This window comes from Rhipicephalus microplus, chromosome 10 (genome assembly GCF_043290135.1).
Source record: "Rhipicephalus microplus isolate Deutch F79 chromosome 10, USDA_Rmic, whole genome shotgun sequence".
Classification (NCBI taxonomy): domain Eukaryota; kingdom Metazoa; phylum Arthropoda; class Arachnida; order Ixodida; family Ixodidae; genus Rhipicephalus; species Rhipicephalus microplus.
In genome coordinates, this window is record NC_134709.1 from 18,833,220 (window position 1) to 18,861,021 (window position 27,802).

A 27,802-nucleotide genomic window follows, 5' to 3' on the forward strand; every position below is an offset into this window, starting at 1 on the left:
TTGAGCTACATAAAAACTACAAGAGATTGCCTTGAACATCACGCATGTTTTTTTTTATCTGGAAAACTAATAAGAGACTTTACTATTGAAAAAAAAAAATGGCAGCATATCCACGGACTGAATGATGGAGAGTGGGGCGAAGCATCCGTCCGTCCATTCGTTCTTGCTTCTATCCGTCCGTGCGTCCATTCGCCCGTCCGTGCCTGCGTGCGTTCGTGCGTCCGCACGTCCATCTGTGCGTCCGCACGTCCATCTGTGCGTCCGCACGTCCATCTGTGCGTCCGTCCATGCATCCGCCCCTGCGTCCGTTTATGCGTCCATCCGTCGGTGCAGCCATCCGTGAGTCCGTCCATGCATCTGTCTGTGTGTCCGTTCGTCCATCTATTCAACACTTCAAGTACCACCATCTCGCATCTTTTCATCATATATTCCGCATATGCACCGCCATCCAGCGGACATTCCAAGGACTAAACGAGAGATTGCACACGCACACTTTCTTGCGGCTTGCGTTTCCCACCTTTAAGCATCTCGAGTTCATGGTATATACTAGTTCACTGTATTCATGGCACTGCCGCCCAACGCTCGCTAAACCTTTCTAAAACCAAGGAGGTTATGCCCAGCAAGTATAACGTAGAAACCCTTTCTTGTCAGATAGTGCTCAATGTACATGCCAATGGCTGCTAAGGGGGAATGAGAGACAGCAGAATTCGGCTTTTAGTTAACGCGCGCTGCGAATTTTTTACTGTTCAACAATGCTCAGAAGAAATCTCTCACCGGCACCCCCTTGGAGGTCAAAATGTAAGACTGGTTACACGCTACAACTACTACTACGACTACGAGGGACGAACGGGTGCTGCTATAAGGAGCTTCGCCCCTAAAAAAAAAAAAAAACGTGAAAACGAGCTATCAGTTTCCACGTTACGAGTTCGTAAACGAAATCACTGGAAGTGTTTTTGGGGCACAACGCTTGCAGTCTTGAGGCCGTCTATAATCTTGCGTCCGGAGAGAGTGAACAAAACGTCTACTTGATGTTCAGCGCGAAAAAAATCTGGGAATTGTATTCTGGAAGCGCTACGTTAGAGAGTCTCGATCAGTGCAGCGAAGGCGAACAGCGCATCGATGCACGTTAGACACGAGTGCGCTCTCGTAGTTATCTTCGAAAACGAAGGCGTGCGCGCCTGTGTCAGAGGCGGTAAGGTGTACAACGCAAAGCGACGGGCATGTACCACCACCGTGTCGTCTTAGCAAAGCGTTTAAAACAGTTGCCTTTTTGACCATCGCGTTGCATTGTCAGCGCAGCGTGACAAATGCTACGGTCCTTATAATTACTTATGTACGCCTTCTATAGTATTGTACTTATGTACGCCTACTCTAGTACCTGTTAGAGAAGTTGTATAGAGGAGGTAGCCACTCACTCAATCGTATAAGCCGTGCTTCGCATCTATTATCCTCTTTCTAGACCTCATCCTTTATTTCATTCTTGGGACGTTAAATCCCGCATATCAATCCTTTATTTCGTTCGCCTTCTCCCTTTCCTGGTGCGCCGAGGCATGCTCCCATGTGGACCGCAAAAGATAGTACCACTTCGCTTTTTTTTTTTGAATATTGAATTGAATTTTATTCATCAAGCGTGAACATGGAAAAGTGCATGGGTACAGATTCACTGGGAGGTCCCAAGGTAAGAACCGCAGGCGGGACCTCCCATTATGAAAACAATGACCTGCTAACAATGATTGCTAACAATGACCCTTCAAGTGTGTCCGAAAGCAAAGCGCTGTGGTGAAAGGCCCCTCTACACGGACTCTCAATCGGACGCTTCTGGTTCGGAGTCTCTGCGATAAGATTTGAATTCGCAGAAATATGGTTTCGTTAGACAATCACCTCACCCATACGAGTGAGAGGTTTTCAAATGACAAGCGAAGCTGTGTCGAGTGTTCAGGGGTGGTTAACGAGTTGAAGTACATGGTACTCTACTATGGGAGAGCATAAAGCCGTCCCGCCGAGGTCGGGGGCTGCTTCTGGAGCGATTTGCCGGACTAGTTTAAGAGATTTTATTTCTCAAAGAAACATATACAAGGTAAATTCATCTGTTACACTTTTCGTTCTCGTGACATTCCTAATATATCTTGGTGTACATACATTCACAACGGGAACTGTTTGTACCCACAAGCAAACATTATGACGTGCACAATCAAAACTACGTGCACGGGTACGTACACTTCGCGAAAAACAACAACTGTGTTCCGAAAAAGTTTATTCTATCATGGGACGCAACAAACCTAAAGAACGAGCGTCTGTACAACAAGCACAATAACAAACAAATGACAAAGCACAACATACATTACGCATTTAAACAAAAGTGTCCAAGTGCGTAAGGTGTCCATAGTCCATGGCACTAACTGCATATACACTACATATATACACTAATCACAATATGGACAATGTACATGATGATAAATGTACAGAATTTACAAGACTTGGTGAAGATGTTAGGAAATATGTACAACAGGTATCAATATTCGTAACAATTACACAACTTACAGCGTTAGAATGAAGTGCATATATACAAGAACTCACACCCATACGGGGCATACACAAACGCATAGCAATATTGACCACATACAGATTACATGCACTAATCAGACAGGAAAGGTGACCTGGCTATAGGAACCAGGCCAGGTGGAAGACTAATCGAACACGTCTGTCAACTACGGTCAGAAAGCAGCGCAACCATTGTCGCAGAAATCCTTCCTCCCCGAGGAAGAACAATTCCTCCGACAGAAACAATAGGAGTTCAGAGTATAAGCGTTCCAGAATCGGAAAGAGAGCACGACGACGATGACCTGCCGCAACAGCCTCGCACCTATTACGCCACAAACAAAAAGCTCCCGCAGCTATTAGAAGGCGTGCAAAGCGACTACGCGAGCAGCGAGCAGATGTTACAAAGCGATTAACACCTAGGCCATGAAAACTAGTGTTTACGGACTTCCAAAATACCTTTGCAACGACACATTGCTGCAGCATATGCTGGTTAGACTCCTGTAACGGGCAGTTATAGGACAAGTGGAAGACGGGACCATGCCCCACTTCTCCAGTCTGTCCCGTGTTGGGAGTACTCTCTATCCAAGACGCCACATAAAGTCACGGAGGTGACCAGGCAAAAACGATGCCGTTATCGTGCTCCACGAGACATGTCTCGATCGCGCTAGACGGGCTGGAGGAACCAAAAAAAGCAGAAGAGCCGCCGTTGTGTCTACAATGCGGCTTTCAAGAATGTCCACATCGGGACAAACCTGCTGCGTGTGTCGATAAAATGCTACTGCCGTTGAGTAAAATGCAGGCACGTTAAGCGTTAGCGGTGCAGAATTAAGCCGTGCATCTGGTAGTAAATAGCGTATCTTGGTGCCTAAGAAATAGCAGGCAAGATCACGCGCGGGGCACTGTTCACCATGCAACAACCGAAGTAAGAATCGTATGGCAAGCAGCCGGCAGCGAACGGAGATGGAATGGAATGCGAATCCACCGCAGTTTCTCGGTTGCCCAAGAGCTGCTCGGCAAACCAGCTCTGTTCCACCCGATCAGAAAAATGAGACAATGAGCGATTGCAATGACCTAGTGATTCGTAATGGGCGCTGTACGACATGAGATATGTACCATGCACGGCTGCAAAACACCGTCTGTGCTAAATACCTTCTTTCGAGCATCGGTAAATCATACTCTTGTGCTTTCCGGACGTGTCGTTTTACATCTTCGACTACTGAAACCCACAAGGAGGCTGATATGCCGTAGCAAGTATAATGAAGCCCCAGAATGCGAATGGAGTCACTTTTTTGAAGACCAAAAAAGGGACTTAGGCAGGCGTCTGAGGAACCAATGAATAAATATCGACATTTTGAAAAAATTAACGCAGCACCTGAAATCGTGACACTGTTACGCAGCAAAAAGTCGTACGCTACGGGATAAGCCGTGCTCATTCTTCAAATACAACATGATGTCATCAGCAAATGCTGTCACCGTCACGGTACCCCTATCTGGAAGAGCAAGACCTCTAACGTATGGATCAGCGATTAGCGATTGAAGGAATGGTTCGAGGCTGAGTAACAAAATATGCAGGGGATAAAGGACACCCCTAACGAACACCACGGGTAACAGGAAATGGCGCACTCTCTAAACCAACAAGAAACAACGTGCTGCATATATTTCGGTATGCGTTTCCGAGAATCTTAACGAAGTTTTGGGAGAATCCATATGCTGCCATTACACTAAATATAAAGCTATGTTCGAGGTGATCGAATGCTTTTTCCTGGCCAAGTGAAACCAAGAGTCCCCGAGCTGATTTTGTTAACGTGTACGCAACTATATCGCGCGTAACAAAGGAGAGACTGTGGATTTCTCTTCCAGGAATAGAGCACGCCTGATGATGACCTATTAAGGAGGGCATCAGGCTTCTCAAACGCCGAGGGATAACTGCCGCGAAAGTTTTGTAATCAACGTTGAGGAGCGTTATTGGTCTCCACTCCTCTGGGAGAACTGACGATGGGTCATGTTTAGGTATTAAAACAATTCTACCATGGGGAAAGCTATCAGGGAAATCAAAGTACTCAAAACAGCGACAAATAACAGAGGTGAAAAGAGCATTAATGTCGTCCCAAAACGTTAAATAAAACTCATCAGGCAACCCGTCCGGCCCGGGGGCCGAGCCACGCTTCATGGAAGACAGTGCCTCTTTCACTTCGTCAGCTGACGGACTTGTGCAAAGTTGTTCAGCTACTTCTGATGAAATTTGAGGGAGCATGCTTAACATTGTTGCTGTCACGGTGGTACCGCGATGTGATGACATTGGCTTATACGAGCCATGTTGCCAAAGTGAGCTAGGAAAACTGATTGATCACATGTCGGCTGTAACGCAGTTTGTAAGTATCTGGTGGCCTGAGTTCCTGGTCGACTCGACGGGTTGAGAAGCGAGCTTTTCGTTAAGCGTAGAACCTCAGGGTGAGCACATGGATAACGTCTGCAACGCCAAGCAGCCGCCGTCAATGACGAAGCTGCAATAAGGCGTTGAAAACGACCCCTTAACTCTCGCTGCCATGTGCGCATCAAGGAAGTTAGCCGATCAACCCGAAGAGCAATACGCAGCTTTGTGGCAGTGTCCGCTAGTTCTTCGGACGTACGGCGTCTAAGGGCCCGCCCTGCTACTGAGCAGTGTAAACGCCACTGTGTATTGAGCGCGTCCCACACCTCCGGACCGGATCCCAAAAGAGAGGCGCGCAAGATTGTAGATAAACTGGAACGTGAACGCGCGTCGTGCAGAATGCGGATGTCAAGGCGCCAAGGTCTCACTGATAATGAAAAGGGAAAGTAAGCCTCGAGCGTCACTGGTCAGTTCTGATATATAAACAGGGGATGATGGTAATGTTACTACATCAGAGTGCGATACGTAAAAAGATAGCGCGCTCGGCACATATAGAAACGATCCAACCGACTAGACGACGTGCTACGCCGCCAAGTCCAGGCATACTGTGGTCCATGCACTAGTCTGTACGTATCTATCAAAGAGAAATGTTGGACCAGGCGACGCAGCTCTCGCGAGTTCTAATCAGAGCGACCCCATCCTGGACCTTGCACGTCAGCTCGTGTGTCTAATACACAATTAAAATCTCCAGTGAGTATGACATGACTACCGTCTAGAAAATACACGTCCACGTCACGGAAAAAATCGTTAGACATCGCTGCTTGAGCTGGCCCATAAATACACAAAACGCGCAGCTTGAAGTATGATAGGACGCAGTCAAAAGGCAATACCCGTCCAATCCCGTCATATGAAACATGATGATTGCGAAGAGCGCGGTTGAAAATAATAATTCCGACTCCACTGAAGCGGGATGTCGCGAAAGAAAAATAACAGTCTAAATTAAATGCGCGTTTGAATGCACGAACGTGGCCAGTGGTAAAAAAAATTGTTTCTTGTAAACACAGAATATCACAATGTTCTGCGCGGGCTATGCTGATAACCTCGGTTTGCTTTACTGGGTTACGGAACCCTTGAACATTTGAAAAAGATGATTTTCAGGGTGTCAGCCATATTGAAATGATTGTGACTTACCTGGTCGTGTTTTTCGATTCGGTACCTCGAGGATCTGTCTGGGGGAACTGGAGTACATACACTACACAGCACAGTTCGACCCTCTAGAAGAGGGTCGAGGTTTCTTCGGTTGCTGGGACTCGGAGCGGCTATCATGGGTGCCGTGCGAGCTGGTATCAGACTTGTGAGTACGCTTGACATCTCGCGGGGCTAGCATTTGCACGTCACATCCGTCTAGGCTAGAAGAGAGTCCGATGCTACTGTCGACTTCGAGGCTGAAGCTGCTGTCTGACGAATCAGATAGTGGTAGGGCTGCAGCGTCAGCGTTGTCACCACCTCCCACGACCTTGATCACGGATTGCTTGTCGAGACGTGTCAGTAAAGAGCTCCCCTGACGTCTTGCTACTTGTTCAAGGAAGTCGCGAGCCTGGCTTTCGGAATGAGCCAATGGGATTTGCTCATTCGGTTTTATTTCTGTTCCTGGCGAGACACCAGCGCTCGTAGATCTCACGACGTTGGCGTCTACTGAGCACTCAGCTCCTAGATTTAACGATGAGTCCGGTGCCTCGGTACCTACCAGCGTTTCTTTCTCGGCTTGGACCCACGTCGAACATGGCACGGCACGTTTGCCTGGGACAGACCAACACCACCTAGATAAGAACTCATTTAGGTGGTGTTGGACAGACGCGAGGTCAACCGCGGTGGCTGTTCTTATCGCTGAGATTGGCAAACGGGGCGCGCTCGGGTTGGCCTTTGCTTTGCTTTGCTATCCTAGATACATGGCACGTACCCACTCTGGGGGATTGACCAAGACTGCAACGTAGAGACTGGTAAAGGTTATTTTAGGTAAGCTATAAAACTTAAAACCAAAAATAAAAAAAAATGAAATGGCAAATATACGAAAAATATTCAATTTAACTACAAGTAATATGCTTTTGAGCCTGTATTCCAGACTACCATAATAACCTGATGGGAATAATTTTGAGAACTTAAGTTTTAACCTAACGAAATGACGAATAATTTTAAATATCAGGTTAAAATGGCGCTTGTTGAGTATTTATAATGAAATTACACATGACATCAAAGGCATCCCTGTGGCAGTATCCCAAGCCTGAGGCACCGAAGCTTAAAATATTTTCCTCCAATAAGGTCAAGCCTATTTTTGTAAAAGGAGTAATTAGAAATCGAGTTCTGATAGGAGAATATCTTGCACATGTCAAAAAGTAATGTGCGATATTTTCGAGTTCTCCGCAGAATTGACAGAGGGGTGATATCGTCCGACCAGCCCTGTGTTGGCCAAGCTGCACACTTCTTCGTCGTTTAACGTAGCTCTCAGAATCGGATTCTGGCTTTCTTCTACTACAGCTCCGGGTTCTCGTTCATCTGTTGCCGTTGGTGACACGGACGGTAGGGCAGGGAAGGTCCCCGCAGTAGCATCGAACGACGCACAGAGCAGACGGTCGTAGGGTGGTTATCTCCACAACGTCAGCAGGGGCGGTCGCAACCTTGGCTTTCGTGTCCGTGCACACCACATCGACCACAAAATGGTGCTGTGCACTGTGCTCGATAATGACCACTAGAGCCACTCCGACGACAAACACGTTGCAGACCGCGGTAGTCGAAGGTGACTCGATGACCAGAAACGCGAAGATAGTTGGGGACGGGATTTGTGGGACTCATTTCCATCCGGACAAAGCGTGTGCCTGTGAGAACTCCGCGTCTTGCGCTCATGAAGCCAGCGGTCACAGTCAATACCTTGCCGTATGGGGACAAAGCCTGGACGAGTACCTCGTTGGAGACGAAGGCTGGTAAGAACAGGCAAGGGACGTTAGTTACCTGCGGGCCGACGGGAACGACAGGAATACGCTCGCCACCGATGGTCAGGTAGCCAGCGTCGACGATAGGAGTCATGGAAGCCATGCTCTTGACAGTTACTTGGAAGTTCATGCCTCCCATGTGCTGAACGCAGTGTACCTCTGAGAGACCAACTATTGAGGCCGTCGCGTCGACGACGGTCTCCGGACTAGCCCCAGCAGGGACGACAACGTCGAAGGCCTGCGCCTTCGAAGGCGTCCACGACGTCGATTGCGCCATGGCTAGATGAGGAGGACGTCCCTGACGTGTGTTTAGACAAAAAAAAAAAAAAACAAGCATTTCCCCGAGGGTGAACATGGTTAAGTGCGAATGCACGGGGTGATGCTATGAGGGGGAGTAAAGTTAAAATCCGTTGGCATTCGCCAGTGAGTTAACGTAAACTACCCCGTGTGATCATATTGCGATTCCCAGGAACTGTTAGACCCTCTCGTGAAATCTTGGTGAGTTTACGCGTATATGTGAGAGTAAATTCGCACTATAAAGATGTTTATGTCCGCGGCCCGCTTCGCCCGCTTGCGCTCGGCATCACGGGCCCTTCGCCGCGCTGCCTTGTCTTCAACAGGCGCGACATCTTCAACGACGCGTGCAATGCTCGCATTCGATTGCGTTGTACTCGTTGTTGGAGGTATCGCAGTCGAGGTTGATGCCTGCGATGGATCCATACCTATGACGAATTGCCGAACTCGAGCAAGTCGTGGCTGCCAGCGCAGCCACGGAGCGGAGGAAGTAGCGCGCGCAATCACGTGGTGTGTGACATCGCTGCGCCGTTGCTACAGACGCTCCTCTCCGCTCCTTGCACCGTTACTAAGGAAGAGGAGGACGCGCACCGCGGACGGCGGATTCAGGGTCGCTTATAGAGTGCAATCGCACTCAAAAGGGTAACGATTTAGAGTACTGGGTACTACTCTACAATGGGAGATCATAAAGCCGTCCCATGCTGCAAGAATCCACGGCTTGTACGTTTTAAATGTGGTTATATATGACAGTGGACCGGTGCTCGCGATGCTGAAGAAGTGCGGCCTCCAAAGGAGCACTGGTCAAATGCATTTTTGTATGCACCGTTTTCTAGTCATTGTTAGTTTCTTGATTGTTTACTTGACGACCATCAGTCACTTTCAATACGGCAAGTTGATCTTTTATTGAGGTTGTTTGTTGTTTTACGTTTCTCATTTTCATAGTTAACATTGATATGAATTGTGGTTGTTGCCTCTAGCAACTGCGGTGTTGTGCTGCAGCGCACCTGTATGAAGGGCCCTTTTCCGGCATGGATGAAGGAAATTCTTTGGAGAGAGCGTTGTGCATTGCTGCGATATAAATTAAAAAAAATGGCAGCATATCCACGGAGTGAATAATGGAGAGTGGGTTGAAGCATCCGTACGTCCATTCGTTCTTGCTTCCGTCCGTCCATGCGTCCGTCTGTGTGACCGTCCGAGCGTCCATTCTCCCGTCCGTGTGTGCGTCTGTTCGTGCATCCGCACGTCCATCTGTGCGTCCGTCCCTGCGTTCGTCCATGTATCCGCCCCTGCGTCCGTCCATGCGTCCATCCGTCGGTGCAGCCATCCGTGAGTCCGTCCATGCATCTGTCTGTGTTTCCGTTCCTCCATCTATTCAACACTCCAAGTACCACCATCTCGCATCTTTTCATCATATGGATGGATGGATGGATGGATGGATGGATGGATGGATGGATGGATGGATGGATATGGCTGTACCCTTAAGATCGGGCGGTGGCTAGCGCCACCAAGCCCTAATACTTAATGAACCAAAAACTAGATTTATTTTTTTTCTTTAAAAAGTGAGTTTGAGGATTCGTACTTTGCAGTGAAGGGTTTAATTTTCACACGTGACTTGACTTTAGCCACCAATCAGATAACCTCCTTCCAGTTAAGTCTACCCGCTTAATGTCTATTTTGCCTTCCCTGCCCCTAAACCCCACTTCTTTGAAAAACTCTGCGCCATCATTTTGAACTATAGGGTGAAGCCCTTTACAGAACATTATCAAGTGTTCGGCAGTTTCTTCTTCCTCTCCACACGCACTGCATACTGTGTCTACCCCTTCGTATTTGGCCCGATATGTCTTGGTTCGCAGTACTCCCGTCCTGGCCTCAAACAGTAGAGAACTACCTCGGGTATTATCATAGATCCTTTCCTTGGCAATTTCGTGCTTAAAAGTTCGATAGATCTCTAGTGCGGACTTCTTAATCATGCCCATTCTCCACATGTCAGTCTCCGTTTCCTTCACTTTCTTCTTAACCGATAGTTCTTTGTGGTTTGGCCACCTGCTGTTTTCTAAGTATTCACCAGTCAATTTCCTGGTTCGCTTCCTTCATTTTGTATCGACATTCTTCATGTACAAGTAGCTGAAAACCTTCCTAGCCCAACGCTCCTCCCCCATTTCTCTCAGTCGCTTCTCAAATTTTATCTTGCTGCTAGCTTCCCTGCCCTCAAATGATGTCCATCCCATATCACCTTTTACTCCCTGATTTGGTGTATTCCCGTGAGCTCCTAAAGCAAGCCTACATATTCCACGTTCCACGCCTAGTGTGTCCAGTATTCCCCACAATTCCTCTTGAACCACGCTATCCTACGCTCCCTTGATATCCAAAAATGCTAGCCACAGGGGCCTGCGTTCCTTTTCTGCTATTTCGATGCACTGCGTCTGTGAGAACAGATTGTCTTCCAACGTCCTGTGTTTCCGAAACCCATTCTGCAGTTCCCCCAGCACCCCCTTATCCTCTATCCATGCCTGCAGTCTTTCCTTTATAATCTGCATCGCAGCCTGTAGACCACTGATGTAACTGTTATGGGACGGTAGTTGTTTATGTCAGTTTTGTCCCCCTTCCCTTTATAGATCATGCTCATCCATCGGGAACTTCACCAAGTTTCCATCCATCGGGAACTTCACCATCGATTATTAGTTTGCTCACTGCCTCTCTCAAAGCCTGCTTAGACTTCGGACCTAATGTTTTTATCAGCATAATTGGAATGCCATCTGAGCCGGTTGATGTACTACTAGGAACCCTTTTCTCAGCCTTTTCCCACTCACGTTGTGAAAATGGAGCCATTGCACCACTTGATTCGTCCTTGTCTATTGTGGTGCATAAAGCACTTCTTTGTTGAAATTTTTCTGTCACCCTTGTTATTATATATTCAATAGCTTCGTCCCCTTTTAGCCTAGCACCTTGGGCTGTAGTTATAAACCTCTGCTCTAGGCTCGTCTCATATCTCAGGGAGTTTAGATAGTTCCAAAATTTCGCAGCTGCCTTTCTATCTTTTATATGTACTTCTGCCAGCCACTGAGCTCCCTTTCTTCTAATCTTTTCATTGATCAGAAGGGATGCATCCCTTCTACAGCTTAGAAAGGTTTCCCATTTTCTTTCAACATCATCTGTCGGTTCACCCCGCTGCTTAGCATGTCTGTGTTACCTAGAGGCTTCCAGATGTTTTGCTATGGCTCTCTTAACTTCCTCAACCCACCAAATTTTGGGTTTGTGTCTTCTTTTCCGGGGTGACTTGTCACGCGTCTTAGCAAGCTCTAGCTCAAACAGTCTAATTGGATTCGTGTATTTCCACACTGTCTTATTATCCTCCGTGATTACTTTCTCAATTTGTTTAGTGGCTATTTCAATTTGCCTTTCTGAATAAAAATTTTCCTGTAGTTGCTCATCTTGTCTCCTTCCCACTTTCACTGCTCTTCCAAAATTTAGCTCAATACGTTTGTGATCACTACCCAGACTTCTGGAGCCACCTTCATCTATGTGCATTCCCCTGAGCTTATCATACATCCTATGTGACATCAGTGCATAATCTATCGTCGACTGCAGCCTTCCTACCTCCCATGTTATTTGCCCTTCACACTTCTTGGTACTGTTGCAAATGATGAAATCAAGCCTTTCACACATATCCATGATCATTTTGCCTGTCGGGTCGGTAGAGCCATCTATATCTTCTATGTGCGCATTCATGTCTCCTAGTATAATTATCTCGCACTCTCTTCCTAATTCCTGAATGTCCTTTGATATACACTCCAACATTGCCTGGTTTTCCTCTCTGGCCTTTGCTCCCGTCCACAAGTACACGAAACCAAGGAGTGTCATTTGACCTGCCACTTTCCCTTTTAGCCATAAATGTTCCTTGTGCTCCTGCTTGACCATTTGCCAGTCTGTACTTTTATGAATGAATGCCCCAATACCACCCCTTTTTCTGCTGCATTCTGTTCTATTACAATATTCCCACGCGTAGTCCAGATTGTTTGGAGGTTGTTCCATGTCCCTGAGATGTGTTTCTACAAAACCGTATACCATCGCCCTCTCTTCCCTTAGCTGTTCTTCTATCTCTTCCCACTTCAGCCTGTTTATACCACCCTGCATGTTAATATACCCTATGTCTGAATTGGCTCGGCGCTCGTGGCTACGTCTATTTATGCCCCGGACTCTACCTATCTTAGATACTGGTGCCACTTTGGAACCGTATCTGTCCATACCACCTGTCGAAGTCTCCCGGGCTGTTTTCCTCGTTACTAGCTATTCTGCACCCCGAAGGGCTCGCTTGCCCCCCAAAAAAGCTACTGCGCGTCCTGCAAGCTGCCAACCCACATCATGACCTAGCCGTCCATCGAAGTGAATTCTGTCTCGTCGAAAACCAGCCCACCTATGCACCTCTCTGTTTATTTCTACCACCTCAAAGCCTTTCTCTCGACTCATCCGCCATATCTCTTGGTTTGCGTTGACAACCGCTCTTTGCAGGTTGCTATCACGCACCGGCACCTTCGGTATCGTACATATCACTACCTGTACCTTAGGAGAAGTGGCGCGCATGTCATCGACGCCTTTCACCAGTGTGGTTGCTAGTTCTGCTGTATCTTCATTTAAGACATCGTTTGAACCGCCTGAAATTATCACGAGGTTTCGTCTATCAGCTGTAGAGTTGAGTTTTGCGCTCGCTTGCCTCATGACTGCTTCAAGCTTGCGTCCTGGGAGCACTCCTACTGCAACCCTCTTGTCACCTCTTACCCTCTCTTTGATGGCTTCTGTGCATCGATTTAAATTCGAGCCCCCGGCGATTATCACATGCTGTGAATTTTCAGCTGGAGCGTTCTGCACCTGGGGGCTACTTGCACCTGTAACGCCGGCTGCTTTGTCCCCCTCCCAGCCCCACCACTACCTCGATGAAGCTGGGCCTTGCGACAATTGAACCGGCCGAACCTGTTTTTTCCAAACTTGCTTGTTCTTCCTTCTCCACCGTTCTGGTTGCCGGTTCCCTACTGTTCTCTCCGTAGGCCGCTTCTTTGTTCAGCTTCAGAATATATTCCGCATATGCACCGCCATCCAGCGGACATTCCAATGACTAAACGAGAGGTGGCATGTGCACACTTTCATACGGCTTGCGCTTCGTGTCTACTTCCCACCCTTAACCACCTCGAGTTTATGGTATATACTAGTTCACTGTATTCATAGCACTGCGGCCCAACGATCGCTAAACCTTTCTAAAACCAAAGAGGTTACGCCCAGCGAGCATAACGTAGTAACCCTTTCTTGTCAGATAGTGCTTAATGTACATGCCAATGGCTGCTAAGGGGGAATGAGAGACAAAAGAATTTGGCTTTTAGTTAATGCACGCGCTGCGAATTTTGTATTGTTCAACAACGCACAGAAAAAATCTCTCACCGGCACCACCTTGGAGGTCCAAATGTTATACTTGTTACATACTACAACGGCTACGAGGGATGAAAGGGTGCCGCTATATGGAGCTTCGCCCCTAAAAATAGTGCATAACAACAGACAAGGAATGTCTTCAATTCTAACGAAACTCTAATGTACCAATAACATATCCGAAATACAGGAGATGTATTTCGGATATCCTTAAGTAAGTGCGGGATATTCTTTAATGTGTGGCATCAACATCAGAGGTCTTTAGTTCAAATATTGTCATGGGATCATGTTTCTTACGTCTGTTTGTTTTAATAATTAAAGACCGAAAATTGATTGTAATAAACCCGTGATAAATACTAGACATTGGCGTGAGCAGGCCACTGCTTCAGGGAAACGGGGGGAGGAGCAAGAAGTCTAACGAAAGCGCGCACACCCACCCCCACCCCTCGCCTTTAGGCCCTTCAGTTGCGTCCAGCGGAAAACAAGCTGCGAAACGGATACAAAAAAACAAAAAAAATGAAGCGATGAAGTGATTCTCAGAACGGTCTTCCATTTTTCGACGGCTTTCCTATAGGGCAAAAGAGAGAAGAAAACGGCTTTTCGCGACATGAGGGGTCGCCGATCATCATCGCCAAAAAAAGATCCGTGGCTATACCTTGCGCAGCAAAGAATGATTGATTGATTGATATGTGGGGTTTAACGTCCCAAAACCACTCCGGAAATTTCGACCACCTGGGGTTCTTTAACGTGCACCCAAATCTGAGCACACGGCCTACAGCATTTCCGCTATACCGCCGCAGCCGGGATTCGATCCCGCGACCTGCAGGTCAGCAGCCGAGTACCTTGGCCACTAGACCACCGCGGCGGGGCTGCGCATTAAAGGTGACTTGAAATGTCCGACGAAGTGAAAGTATAATGTGCGGGGTTTTACGTCTCAAAACAATCATATGGTTTTGAGAGGTGCCATAGTGGAGCACTCTGGAAATGTTGACCATTTGGTAGTCTTTAACGTATCGCACAGTACAGGGACCTCTAGCACGTTTCCTCCATCGGTATGTGACTACCGCGGTTGGGATCGAATCCACGACCATCGATTCAGTAGCCGAGCGCCCTAGCCACTAATCCACCGAGGCGGACATGGAGTAAAAGTATAGGGCCGTATCGCCGCCCCTTTAGATGACCAGGAGAGGGCAGCCACCTCCCCCTAACGTCAAGCGTATGAATGTGCAATTCGATGAACAGCGTATCACTCGTGCTTTTCTGAACAGCATACTTACTTTAATTTTATCTTTTATTTTTCACCGCAGATAATGGCACTGAAAAGCTTAATCATCCTCGGAGCAGTCCTGGCTGTCGCATCAGGTAAGACTGCATTCTCACGGCAGGGGAAAATCCCTGGTAGTAGCGAGGATTTTGGGGAGGATTCCCAACTGTGACATTTTTTTGGGTAGAGCGCGAGATCGATGAAGACGGAAGGGACAGAGATGAGCGCTGACTCACAACTGAAAGTTTTATTTGAAGAACACAAGAATGTAAATAAAAAAAAATTGTCCGTGAGATGTATCGATGCACTGACGCATGGTTCACTTTGTTAACATGGAAAGCTTGCATCACTTCCCTAATTATCTGGGATGTATGTTTCGACAAAGTTTCTGTATCGGTAAAAAACAGGTGCACAGATTCCATACCAACTATCTCAACTTTCAATGCTATTGCAATACATTTCCCAGCTGTGATTTGGGCCTTCGTCTCTTGACGAATCGCTCCGCGCGGACAGAAGCGGGGACGCGGGAACGGTCCACGTATGGTAACGCAGTACGCAATCTCCTGGCTCGAATCGCGATTTGGTCCATCCCGGGAATACAGCTTTACATTCGGAGCGTCGAAAACAAACAGCGCGGCGCTGGCCCCGATCGCAGGTGCTCGGTCAAACTTCGTGCAATGCGTGGACACCAGCCTCTGTCCCGACGGGGCGACCTGCTGCGAGACGGCGGACGGGACGTGGGGCTGCTGTCCCTACGAGTTTGGCCAGTGCTGCCAGGACGGCAGGCACTGCTGCCCGCTGGGCTACAGCTGCGACGCCGCTCAAGGGAGCTGCGTCCACGAGCTCACGCAAGAGCGACTCTTCCGAACGGCGCTCGAGCCACGTGTCTCGGGGCTCGCACAAAATCGGCGCAACGAAGTCATCCATGGAGGTAAGAAAACACGATATTTTCCGTATTATTGAATCACTCTTTCATGATACTATAATTGTCCGCCGCTATGGTTTAGCAGTTAGGGTAGCTGGGCTGCTGAGGCAAAGGTCGCGGGTTCGATGCCGATCGCGGCGGTCGCATTTTGGTGGATGCGAAATTGTCGAGGTCCGTCGGAACACCAGATGGTACGAATTTCTGGAGACCTGCACTAGGGCGTCTGACATTATTATATCGTGGTTTTGGGACGTGAATACCCAGATCTCATTATTATTAGTGCTAAAATCATCCCGCTATCGACCGGAAGAAATTCGGTAGGCGAGAAACATGTGCGCACAATTTTTTTTCAGTCAACTAATGTCAATTAATAACAAAGTCTTTACAAGAATCGCGTGCTACAAGTAGCTGGCACTTTTGATTGGTTAATTATGTGGGGTTTAACGTCCCAAAACGACAATGTGATTATGAGGTTACGCCGTATATAGTGGAGGGCTCCGGAAATTTCGACCACTTGGCGTTTTTTAACGTGCACCCAAATATGAGCACACGGGCCTACAGCATTTTCGCCTCCTTCGAAAATGCAGCCGCCACGGCCAGGATTCCATCCTGCGACCTGCGGGTCAGCAGCGAGTACCTTAACAACTAGACCACCACGGTGGGGCGAGCTGGCACCCTTGATCTATTGCTAACAACACGACCCGAGTTTATTCCGCATGTCACTTACCATGCTTGAGCGATCATTCTTATCCATTTCAACGCCAGCATTACGAGACCAAAATCTTAAAAGAAAATCAACGCCACTAGTAATTACACAGAAGTTTATTTTAAATCATTTAACAGATACCTCAGTACTTTTCTTGACACTTTTCCGAGTTGTTTGGGCGACCACAGTGTGCAGTCCAGCTTGTATATTTTGACTGATAAAATTAATGAATTCACGGAAAATTATTCGCACTAATACTCTTTTTCCCGTAATGACAATTCTCCATGGTATAATACTCACATTAGGCGCCTTTCTCACAAAAAGAAACGTTTGTACAGATCAGCTGAAACATTTGTTATGAATGAAGGATGGGCAGTCTACAAATGCGCTTATACGTAACAGCGCTTTACCTAAACTGAAGGTCATTAAAAACACATTGCCGTCCATGCTAACTACTGATACGTCCGTCACGGTTGATCGGTGGCTATAAAGTGCTCTACTGGCGACCAGAAGGTCACGGGTTCGATACCGACCGCGGTGGTCGCATTTGGGGGGGGGGGGGGGGATATAGTAGTGGATCGTGTACTGTGCGACATCAGTGCACGTTAAAGAACACCATGAGTTTGTCCAAATTTTTGGAACTCTCCACTACGGCGCCTCTCATAATCGTATCGTCCGTCGTTTTGGGACGTAAAACAGTAGTACAGTACGCTTCTCGTAGAAAAATTTGTCATGACAAGCTTATTTTACGTATCACGCAAGGATCTGCTTGGCATCCTTGCGAGTGTTCCAAGTTTGAAGGCTTCCATTACAGAAACGGCGCCCATACACCTTTTCACAGGAAGGAAAAAAAACACCGCCATGATGGGTTGTGCGCGGGAGTACAAAGGCTAAAGGCGCAGCGTTGTCAGTGCATTTTCGAGGGGACGCGCCAATTTGCACAGCCCAAAGAGGGCTATGGCGGCGCCCAGGGAGGCGTTTATGAAAAGGTGAATACAAAAGTGCAGGCTACAGCTGCCGCGTTGAACACGCCGTGCCCCGCGCCCAATAGCGGCACAACATTCGTGCCAGTAAACGCGCCCACAAATAACACGAATCGACAAGCAACGGCAGCGACTCTCTCGGTCGGCGAGGAAGTTAGCCGCGGCGCTGAAGCGCACTATCGCGTTTCCCCGCCCTAGCTTTCGTGCAGCTCTCGCATTGTGCTGCTCCGCCCTTGGACTGCTTCGACCCACGGAGGAAGTCCGTAGCTTCGACCGGATCCCCACTTTCCTATCTCCTTCTATTTTCCGTCGCTTGCCTCTCTTTATTCTTTAACTATTTCCTTCTATTCTTTTTATGCCTCCTTCCCCCCACACCTATAAGGCACGGCGCCGTGTCGCCTGTAGGCAGACAGAAATTAGGTGCCTTCTTCCTTTCTTTAAGAACCACTAACCAACCATATTTCGCGCCGTCAAGGCTCTCATACGGACGTGAAAGCAACGGCCGATCTGGCGGCGACTGCGCCGCGGTGTCGGTTGTCTTCACGCGTGCTGCACTACCTCACGCGCATGCCGTCTGTGGCGCTAAAACTCGATACCTTCGAGACGACGTAGTACGTGGCGCCGGCGCGTTCGGTTGGTGAGGCGCCATCCCGATCGGCAAGGTAGACGGATGACGTCATCTCAGGTCGCTGTGCGGTCGTTCTAACTCGCTCGTTCTCACGGTCGGGCACAGTGGAATGATCCAGAGGAACGCCAAAGAAAGGACTTTAACCTCGATCTGTACTGCGTTTCATAGAGCAGGCGCAACGCTGAGGGAGCTATAAACCTCTTGTAGTAGATGCGTTTGAACCAACAAATGGTTCAATGAACCTATGAACGTTATGAGATTTTTTCGTGTGTTTTCAGACTCATTGATAAATAGAACCTGCTTATAATGAACCTTTGTAGGACGAATTTCTCGATACAACGAAGTTTGTCTATTCCCCGCTTTTGCTTTATAAAAGCACATGTTTTTGTGACCTCTATGTAACAGAGTAACAGAAAGAGACAACCTCGATATAACCAATTTTGTCCACGAACAATCTAGGAATTTCGCCGTGGATTTTGATACGAGCATGCATCTTCCGCGGGTGCCCCGCCGCGGACGAAGCGCGAAGTGGCGTGCAGGCGCAGCAAGTGAGAGCGGGCGCTCCTGATTGCGCACGGGTGAGCGCAAGGCGGGCAGGTGCGGGCAGGTGGGCCTGCGCCCCACGAGCCGGTGTTGACGCCGTGGACGCATGCGCGGATGTGCCCCTTCGCCTTCCAAAAAAAAAAAAAAAACTACTTTTGCGCTGGCAGTGCCACCCACGCTTTTGGTTAGCGTCACATATGCGGAACTGCGCTGCATATGAAGAACCTTACCGAATAGTTTTCCGCGGTATCCGTGTCGGTGTCCGTGGCTTTCGCTCTTCCGTTTTCGGTGCAGTGTGCGCGTGCACGGTGTTTATCTTTGTTTTTTTTAGGGGCGAAGCTCCTTACGGCGTGGTTCTGTTTCTGTCGCTCCTCCTTCTCCGTATGTATGTATGTATGTATGTATGTATGTATGTATGTATGTATGTATGTATGCATGCAGCCACTGGTGGCACATACCCACTCTAGCGTCAATCCACGTCCGTCCGTCCGTGCGTCCGTCCGTGCATCCATCTAGTAAACACTAGGTACTGCCATCTCCCAACCCCTGTGGCACATACCCGCTCTAGTACTTGGAGTGTTCACTAGATGGATGCACGGACGGACGCACAGACAGACGGACGCATGGATTGACGCATGGATGTTCGCGCGGACGAATGGAAGCAAGAACGAACGAACGGACGGAAGCACGGACGGGCTGACCGACGCTTCGCCGCAATCATCATTCACTTCGTGGATATGCTGTGATTTTTTTTTCTTTTTAAATGCGGACAACCGTATCATCACCACCGAGGGAATGTCAGATTAGGCGCTGATGAAAACTATCCGTGACCACGGTGACGACGGATCTTCGGAGGTCAACTCGTCACACCGAGAGTTCGCAAGCTCGTTGGTTTCTTGATTAGGTTATTAGTTCTGGCACCAACACTATGGCACGTTGAATGCAATGCAATGAACGTGATAGCAAACATTTGTAATTTTATACGAAGTAGGGCTGGCAGCCAACTCTTTTGGATCCGATATCGCGAAACTTCTACCAAACGCTGCAGTGAGCAAATATGGTTGCTCCAGGGAAAAGTGCTCTTTTCACTCAGTCCCTTCACGTTGAAAGCGCACTGATACTTGCTGAGATAGGAAGCGCGCCAGCGATCCCGACTGTCCTAAAGGTCAAAGTTAATTTTTGCTGAGTGATACATACATACATACATACATACATACATACATACATACATACATACATACATACATACATACATACATACATACATACATACATACATACATGCATACATACATACATTCATACAAGACATTGTTACTGCAGTGAACAGTGTCCGATGCCCTGACGGGAACTACTGCCTGGACGGCCAGACCTGCTGCCTACTTACGTCGGGCAGTTTCGGTTGTTGCCCTTACCAGCATGCCGAGTGCTGCAGCGACCACACCAGCTGCTGTCCCGAGGGATACCGCTGCCGGATTTCGACGCATCAGTGCGTCCACGCTACAACCAACCACACCGTAGCCATGGCGCACAAGGTCAGCGCTGTCGCGGCTCAACCAGGTCAATTCGAAGTCTCTGCTAACGGTGAGCAACGGTGATTCGTGCCGGTAGAAACTACAGAAGTGTTGCCTCCTGCAATCAGTATTTTCATTATTACTTGCGGGCTCGGAGTGCAAGCGCTTTATAGGCTTACTTGCTTGGGGACCTATGTTTTCACTCGAAGCCATCATAGGGGATTGACCATCAAACTGGCGGTGCATATAACAAGGAAAAAGGAATTTAAAATTTTGATGAAGGAAAACAAGTTATTCAGTCATCTAGGAAATATAAAATTGAGCAATCATAAGGTTGCAAACGAATTGAGTAGGTACAGAACTATTAATTGAAATGAATAAATAAATGTGAATTCCATGAACTAGAACTTCATTAGGACTAACCTAACAAATAAACCTTCTTGTGTCTCTAAGAAATTCGAGAACTGCTATGCAGACTTTCCTGTTGCTGTGGCCCAGAGAAGCTTGAGGGAAAAATCATTTTCTAAGTTTAGAGTAATGCTTAATTTGATGAATATATTTAGATTCTAAGTGTTTTTGCCTGTGGCTTGTGAAACGTCTGTAAGAAAGTAAAAAAATTATCCATGTTTTCCGGCTGTTAACAGTAAAAGCAAAGGGGACGTGGTACCTGATCAGACCTGTATGAACGAAAATTATGAGACGCAATACGGCATCGAAATTTTGTGAAACACACTTCCAATTTGTTAAAGGGGCCACCATTTATTATACACCAAGCGAAAGAAATATGACAGTATTCTTGAACAGGTAACCTAATTTTATGGCATCTTGAAGTAAAGAGTATTTACGAAATCTTAATTCATTAAGAAAAAAAAATCACAGCATATCCAGGAGATGAAGGATGGCGAGTGGGCGAAATTCCAGTGGATCATTAACTACTCTACTTACTTTCTTTCCTATGCTCTTTCTTCCTTTCTTTCTTTCATAACGAAGTGCACTCTATGACCATGAGAGAGCTGGGAGCGAGGGCGTTTTATAGCTCTTGGGGCACCATTGCGAAAGAGACAGCGTGCCACGAGCGCACCCGCGATCATCATTTTTCTCTTCTACGTACGATTAGCCCGCTCCCGAGGGGCGCCCAAAGCGCGCGCAAGCGAGGAAAACGGACAACGCAAGGACAAGACTCTAAGGTGCTTCGCCCCTAAATTGGTATCAAGTACAATGGACATACCGGTGCAAGATGAAAAATCTGGAATGAGAAAAAAGAACGGATCTTTCTTTTCAGTGTGACTGAAAATTATTTCTGCATACGTCACAAAACTGTTGCCGCTCAAAGTCTATATTTGCGTGTTTATCTATCTTGCAGGCGGACAGGTCACACGGTACAAAATCAAGAGGCCAAAATGATAGAAAAGGACGGATTTTCTGTTGGAATTTAAAGAGTTATTTTGGATCATACCATATAATACTGCTATGAAAACGCCATTGGCCACCTTATCGTGCTTCTCATGCAATGATATTTGTGTTTTATCGCAAAAGCTGGTATGAGATCACAACAAGGATCGATTTTAGCTCCGTAGTTACCCGTCGCCACTGCCGCTGTTCGTAACCAGCTATCTCATGAAATCTTTTTAAAATGGCCCCATATCTGGGGGCTTCATGGCAAAGGACGTCGAAAGACGAAACGCCATGCGTAGAGCCACATTAGAGTCACAGTCACTCTACTGCACATTAAAGCCCCTAGATCTAGAAAGTAGCGACACTCTCCTCCGCGCGCGCGTTTTCCTCCTCAATTCTCCTCGGATTTCTCCCCTCTCCCGGCCGGCGCGGTGCGCACGGCACGCTGAACCCTCCACTGGCTCGCTGCAGCCGCATTAGATTCAATGCGCGCGCTTGTTTAATCGGCTCCTTGAAGCATTATACGAGAATATGTCCCTTAAGAAAGAGTCGTGACGAAAGTAGGCTTCCCATAGAACATTATGGCAGACATAATTTTTAAGACGATTTGATAAATACGAGCGGAAGCGCTTCGAAAAAATGAGCATACCAGCTGGCGGCTTAGCGGTTTACCTCTCCGTCGCCGCTTCGGCTGTCTGTAACGCGGATGTGTATTAAGCGCATGTAATGTAGGCAGCACATTGTATAGACGAGAACTTGATAAGTGCTGCAGTGTCGCTTTGTAAAATTCATGTTGTGTTGGCGAAAAGCAAGCATAGAAGTCACCGTGCGTGCCTGGCTTCCGTCACGATGAAACGACGAGATATTGCATTCCATTAACTTTGGGACTTACCTCAGTCTGTTAAAAAAAAAGCAAAACCTACCGCTCAGATGGAAGCTTCTAAGACTATGTTACGCTATAATTAACTCACAGAATTCAGGATGTAAATTTTATCAGAAGAGAGCCATTACGAAAAGCGCGTACGTGGCTCTTTCTTTATATGAGCATACACGCATAATACATACAGTACAGAAACGCGCGAACACACAGGCGCACACATACACACACACATAAGCGCGCATATGCAGTCGCATACATACACACACGCATACACGCAGGCGCACACATGCACACACATAAACGCACACCCGCACGCACACACACACACACACACATGCGTAGGAATTACACACGTTAATTTACAAATTACACACATTAAGAAAACTAACGCACGCGCTAAAACACAAGAAAACTATCTCAGGGCACAGAGAATTACAAAAAAAGCTCAGCGACTCATTCAGACCCAGCTATATCCATATTTATATGTGCTCGCTATTAAACTGAACGGAGAGTCCAGCGATGCAAAGAGCATTAAAATCTTCTTACGACTTTATCTAGAGATTTAACGAAATCGGTAACACTAACCTCGCAAAGAACGACGTGTTTAGAAGGGGCGAAGTCCTTTCTCCCGATGTTGTGGATCCACTGCTTTCTGCGCACGGCATTCCTATTCCTATCTCCTCGGGGGATATAAAATAATCTTACTCCTTTCTCTGACCTGCTGCTGCACTGATACGCGCAACAGCCAGGCATTGCCACGAAAAACGAAGCTCACGATTCTACGCAAAAAAAAAAAAAAAAACACGTTTAGAGCGGCAGGGCTGGCGTGGCGCCTGGAGGGTTCATGGCGTGCGTGATTGACGAAAAGCGCGCGAAGTTTGCTTGCGCGCGCTTTTCGTGACGTCAGGGTCATCTGACTGGGCGGTATCGCCCGCCGCAGCCATTCAGCGCTTGGGATGCGCGGGCTCCGCGAAAGAGGGGGTGAAAAAAGAGGAGGTTGCCGGCGCGCCGAGAGAGTGCCGGCGTGGATAAAGGAGCGTCGCTACTTTCCAACATCTAGGGGCTTTACTGCACATGACATATGGATGCCATCTGGCAGTGATGCCAAGAAACGAAAGTTTTCCAGAACGGGGAGCAGCTGGTAGGTGGCAGCACCGTGTCATTTTAGGGAAACTTAGGAAACATTTGCTCTTTCATTCATAGGGCTCTTGTTGTGGTCTCAATACACCTTCTCTGTGAGGGCCTCAACTACCATCACCGTCACCAGAGTCACGACTGTGATTATTGAGTAGCTGCTTAGGAATGGCTAGGTAGGTGGCGGGTGTAAGTAACGAATAACAGCTACCATTGGTGGTATTTGTCGCCCACGTTGACTCTATTGCTTGTTATTGTGATAGCAATTATATGAACACTCTCGGCTATTTTTGCCGTTGCTGTCGCTGTTATGTTTGGGATATATACATGTTATATGTATCGGTAAAGAATATAAATGCATCTACAATATCAAGATAGGTGAGCATTCAGGATGTGGTTGAGCTTTGGCAGGTTGGCTGTATTGTTTCGTTCGAGAGACAGACAGACCAAAAATTCTGTGTTGAAGTATCCCAAGAAAGACTATCGTGTTATATATTGTCCTTAAAAACTAAAGACAATAGACTGGAATTCGCACCCGGGCCCTCTTAGTGGCAGCCCAGTATTCTACCATTGCACTGTGCGAACGTGCACTGCGCGGACTGAACAGTTGCATTTAGGGTCCACGCTGAGCAGACCCTATGCAGGCTTCACATCGGGAAAGGAATCCTGCTGACGTGCGTAATAAAGAGTCTCAGAACAGCAAAATAACATATATATTGGCGTCACACAGTACGAAGCTCGTATCGAGTGGGTCTTTGACTGCTCTAACCCATTATCATAGAGTAGAGTAAATCCTGAAATCTGTACCGTACTCCCACAATAGTTTCCACATAATTCTTCATCGTGGTTAGTCAGGGTTGCTTAGCCATGGCTCGGCAGGTTGCGGGTGGGAGCAAAGAATTGCATTTGCTACTGGTGGTATCAGTTGCTCAGATTGACGTCATCGCTCTAATTGGAAGAGCGAAGGTCAGCGCACAAAACCCCCCACTATTTGAGCAAATAATAAATAAAACATAATGTACTCCCAGGATCAATAAAGTACGCTGAATGCCTTACAAGTGTGTAGCGGTTACCACACTCCTCCTACGAATGACGAATAATGGCCCAGTGGACTTTCCCTATAATACACAAAAACAATTATTATATATAGCATAGTAGGTACCATGCAAGTGTACTTGTTGTAGTTGCCCCAAGAGTGTTTTTTCTAAGACCAAGACCTTGCTTTGAAGTCAAAGTTTCCCTAAGTACATTCAAACTCGCATCTGTCTGCTTCGCAGATCTGTTCGATGAGAACATCCGTTGTCCCGATGGAAACTACTGCGAGGATGGCCAGACCTGTTGCCTACTGAGAAGCGGCCAGTACGGCTGCTGCCCATACCAGTACGCGCAGTGCTGCAGTGACCACGTAAGCTGCTGTCCCGAAGGATACCTCTGCAAGATATCCACGCATCAATGCATCCACACGGTCACTAATCACACCGTGCCCATGGTCCAGAAGGTACAACCTGTTCGGCGACCTCAGGGGCAAGCGTCTGCGCCTCAGGTTGACGGTAAAGCATTCCTACCTCTGCTTTCTCTATTCTCTTGTTAATGAATGGGTAGCAAGCTTGCACAAATTTCACTTGGCACTGCAGAATTGAAAAGGGGGAACAAATTAATTTTATTCTGAGATAGGGCTCAAGAAGGGCGCTCTCCTGCCCTTGCTTGCAGGCCAACACCTCTTCAGTTTGTTCTGGGTGTCTAGGTCCGAGAAATGTAATACAGAGGCCCATGCTTCCAGTGAGGTTATGGCCAAGAGGAGAGAGGGAGAGTGGGTAACCTCGCCGCATCATTTGCTGAGCTGTTCGTCGTATACATGCACGATACGTGAAAGAAGCTAGGGAGATCTGAAGCAAGTGGTTAAAAGCCACCTCCAGCTGACCTCCTGGCTCAGCTTCAGAACTTTGTGTGTGTGTGTGTCTGTGTGTGTGTGTGCTTGCGTGCGTGCGTGCATGTGTGCGTGTGTGTGTGTGAGAGAGAGGATTTCATCTTTTGGTGAGGCAAACAGTAGTATTGGGTTCGAACATCCTGTCGTACAGAATCACTGTAGGCTTCAGTGTGCAACGTTTACCTGTTTTCAATCAACAGCGCTGCTTTATGGAAGTGAAGGCCAGCTAACTAATCGAACAAGCAATAACGTGGAATTTTTCAAAACACCTTTTTCAACTAGCAATACAGTGCTCAAAATCAGTAAAAGGTGCCTCCACTGTATGCCAATATATTTATCGACGCAAGTTATACATGGTCTCAGCGGTAAGAAAGAAGGAAAAAAAAAAGAGAAAGAGAAATATGGTATGGAGAAAGGCAGGGAGGTTAACTGGAAAGCAAGTATCTGGTTTGTTACCCTGCTCTGGGGAAGGGGGAATGTGTGACAGAAAAGTAAGTAAAACAGAATGAGTGAGAGAAAGAGAGTGGGAGGAAGCGACAACAGAGAGACACACACACTAGAATGTCACAATCGTTCGATGAAGTGGGTCAATCACAGAAACTTCAGGAGGGCCTTCGTTGCTTTTCGGCGTGAAGCTCAATTTTTCTGGCCTGATAGAAATGTGCACGTGACTGAGCGCAGGAAACGCAGCAACATAAGCTTAATTATCATACACAACGTGTCTGCTTATAAAGAATGCACATGCCATAAAAGTTTGAAATTGCCGATTCTCAGACCCTCATGTGGTATGTGCTTGTGTGTGAAAAAATGACACCCACATCTTCCCACGAAGTGGAACTCGAGTAAATGCATCACAGAGTGGTGGGGGTATCACGTAAATGTTGCATAATTGGGTATATAGTTTGAGAATGTTTATTTGTTATTTTTCTTTATTATTATTATTGATGAGTATCTTCCAACTAGCCTAATTTGATGAGTATATTTCAAGTAGCCCAGTTTGATACTTTACTTAATATATGGGGTGGCTAGTCAGCGGTTGTGCAGCTCAAGCAGTCAGTTTTTACTAGCAGACGCTGCCTACGTCGGCCTTGCGAGGCGAGAGGGGTGGGGAGCAAACAGTTGGCACGAGACGCAAGCATGCAGCACGATACGCGAGGCGCGAGCATGCGCTGTGGGGGTGTGGACGTCGCCGCCGATGCACGACGCGTGACATTGTGTGACCAAGAAATGCTCCGCATTTGAAACATTTATTGATCATGAGTTTGCAGGCCCATAAGGACCCTTTACACAAAGGGAGTCCTTATTCCTGGACACTGCTGGACAAGGTCGCAACCCGCGCCGGTTTGACTAGAGCTCTTTGAGCCTCCATTCCTTAGCAATTGAGTAGGACTGCCTCCCATGCCTCTCGGGTAGGGGAATGGTTAGAAAGGAGTAAAAAATTCATCTGAAGTGCCCACACCATGTGAAAGTTATTGGAGGCTTCCCCACAGTGAGGGTACCGCCCATTGACTTTCGTGTCAAAATGCTGGACACAGCAAGGTGTTGGTCTGCAGGCACCTTAGGGTTCGTTCATCGGCCTTACTCAGGTTCTTAGCAGGCACTGGGAAAAGCTTATGTTGTTTGCAGTAGTACATACAGCAAAACTTCTCTTATTCCCAAAAGCAGTTGGTTAGTCTCTGAGTCTGGAAAGCCTGGGTGAGGTGCCAGGTGGTTAATTTAAGCGTACGGGCGGCTTCATCCGCAGCCTTGTTACCTCTTGGGCCCTGTGGCTTGGTGTCCAAACAGTGCGATTGGGGGGGGGGGAGGGGGGCGCGGGGGTCTGAATCTCTGACTGCTCGCTTCAGAGCAAGTGCTTGCAGTGCCACCCAGAGAGAAAGTGAGAGTAAAAACGACTATGAAATAATGGTGGTAAAATTAACAACTACGCTGTGCATGTAGGTGGAGATGGATATTTAGCTAAATATATTTGTGACTTGTTTGTCTGTTTCCCTGCACGAAGTCTGAAATAAGAAGACAGCTGTAGGTTTTTCTGAAATACACTTTGACCTACCGCTTCGATGATTACGTGAACTGCCAAATGAATAAGTGCATTTGTCATAAAAGAGATTGATCATGAATGTTTTTGTTAGAAGTAAATGTAATGAAACTAATACTCTCTTACAATTTTGGTTATGTCATGCGACCAAGCAGTGTCAAAGGACCGAAAATTTAATAAGCCATCATGCAAGGTAAGAGAAGAAGAGGACACCCATGCACAAGGTGCTGCGAACGGTACTCTTTAGGCCACAGGTAAAC

The 27,802-nt window shown here is 47.4% G+C and overlaps 1 protein-coding gene across 17 annotated transcripts in view; it reads left to right on the plus strand.

Moving 5' to 3' along the window:
* LOC119181235 (progranulin) overlaps nucleotides 1–27,802 on the plus strand; it is a 102,712-nt gene that overhangs the window by 7,772 nt on the left and 67,138 nt on the right. For all 17 annotated transcript variants that reach the window (XM_075875182.1, XM_075875177.1, XM_075875181.1 and 14 more), the window contains exons 2-5: nucleotides 14,916–14,970; nucleotides 15,528–15,803; nucleotides 19,981–20,241; nucleotides 24,858–25,130. In XM_075875182.1, coding sequence (XP_075731297.1) covers nucleotides 14,919–14,970; nucleotides 15,528–15,803; nucleotides 19,981–20,241; nucleotides 24,858–25,130 — 862 coding nt within the window. In that variant the 5' untranslated portion in view covers nucleotides 14,916–14,918. The remainder of the gene's footprint in view (nucleotides 1–14,915; nucleotides 14,971–15,527; nucleotides 15,804–19,980; nucleotides 20,242–24,857; nucleotides 25,131–27,802) is intronic.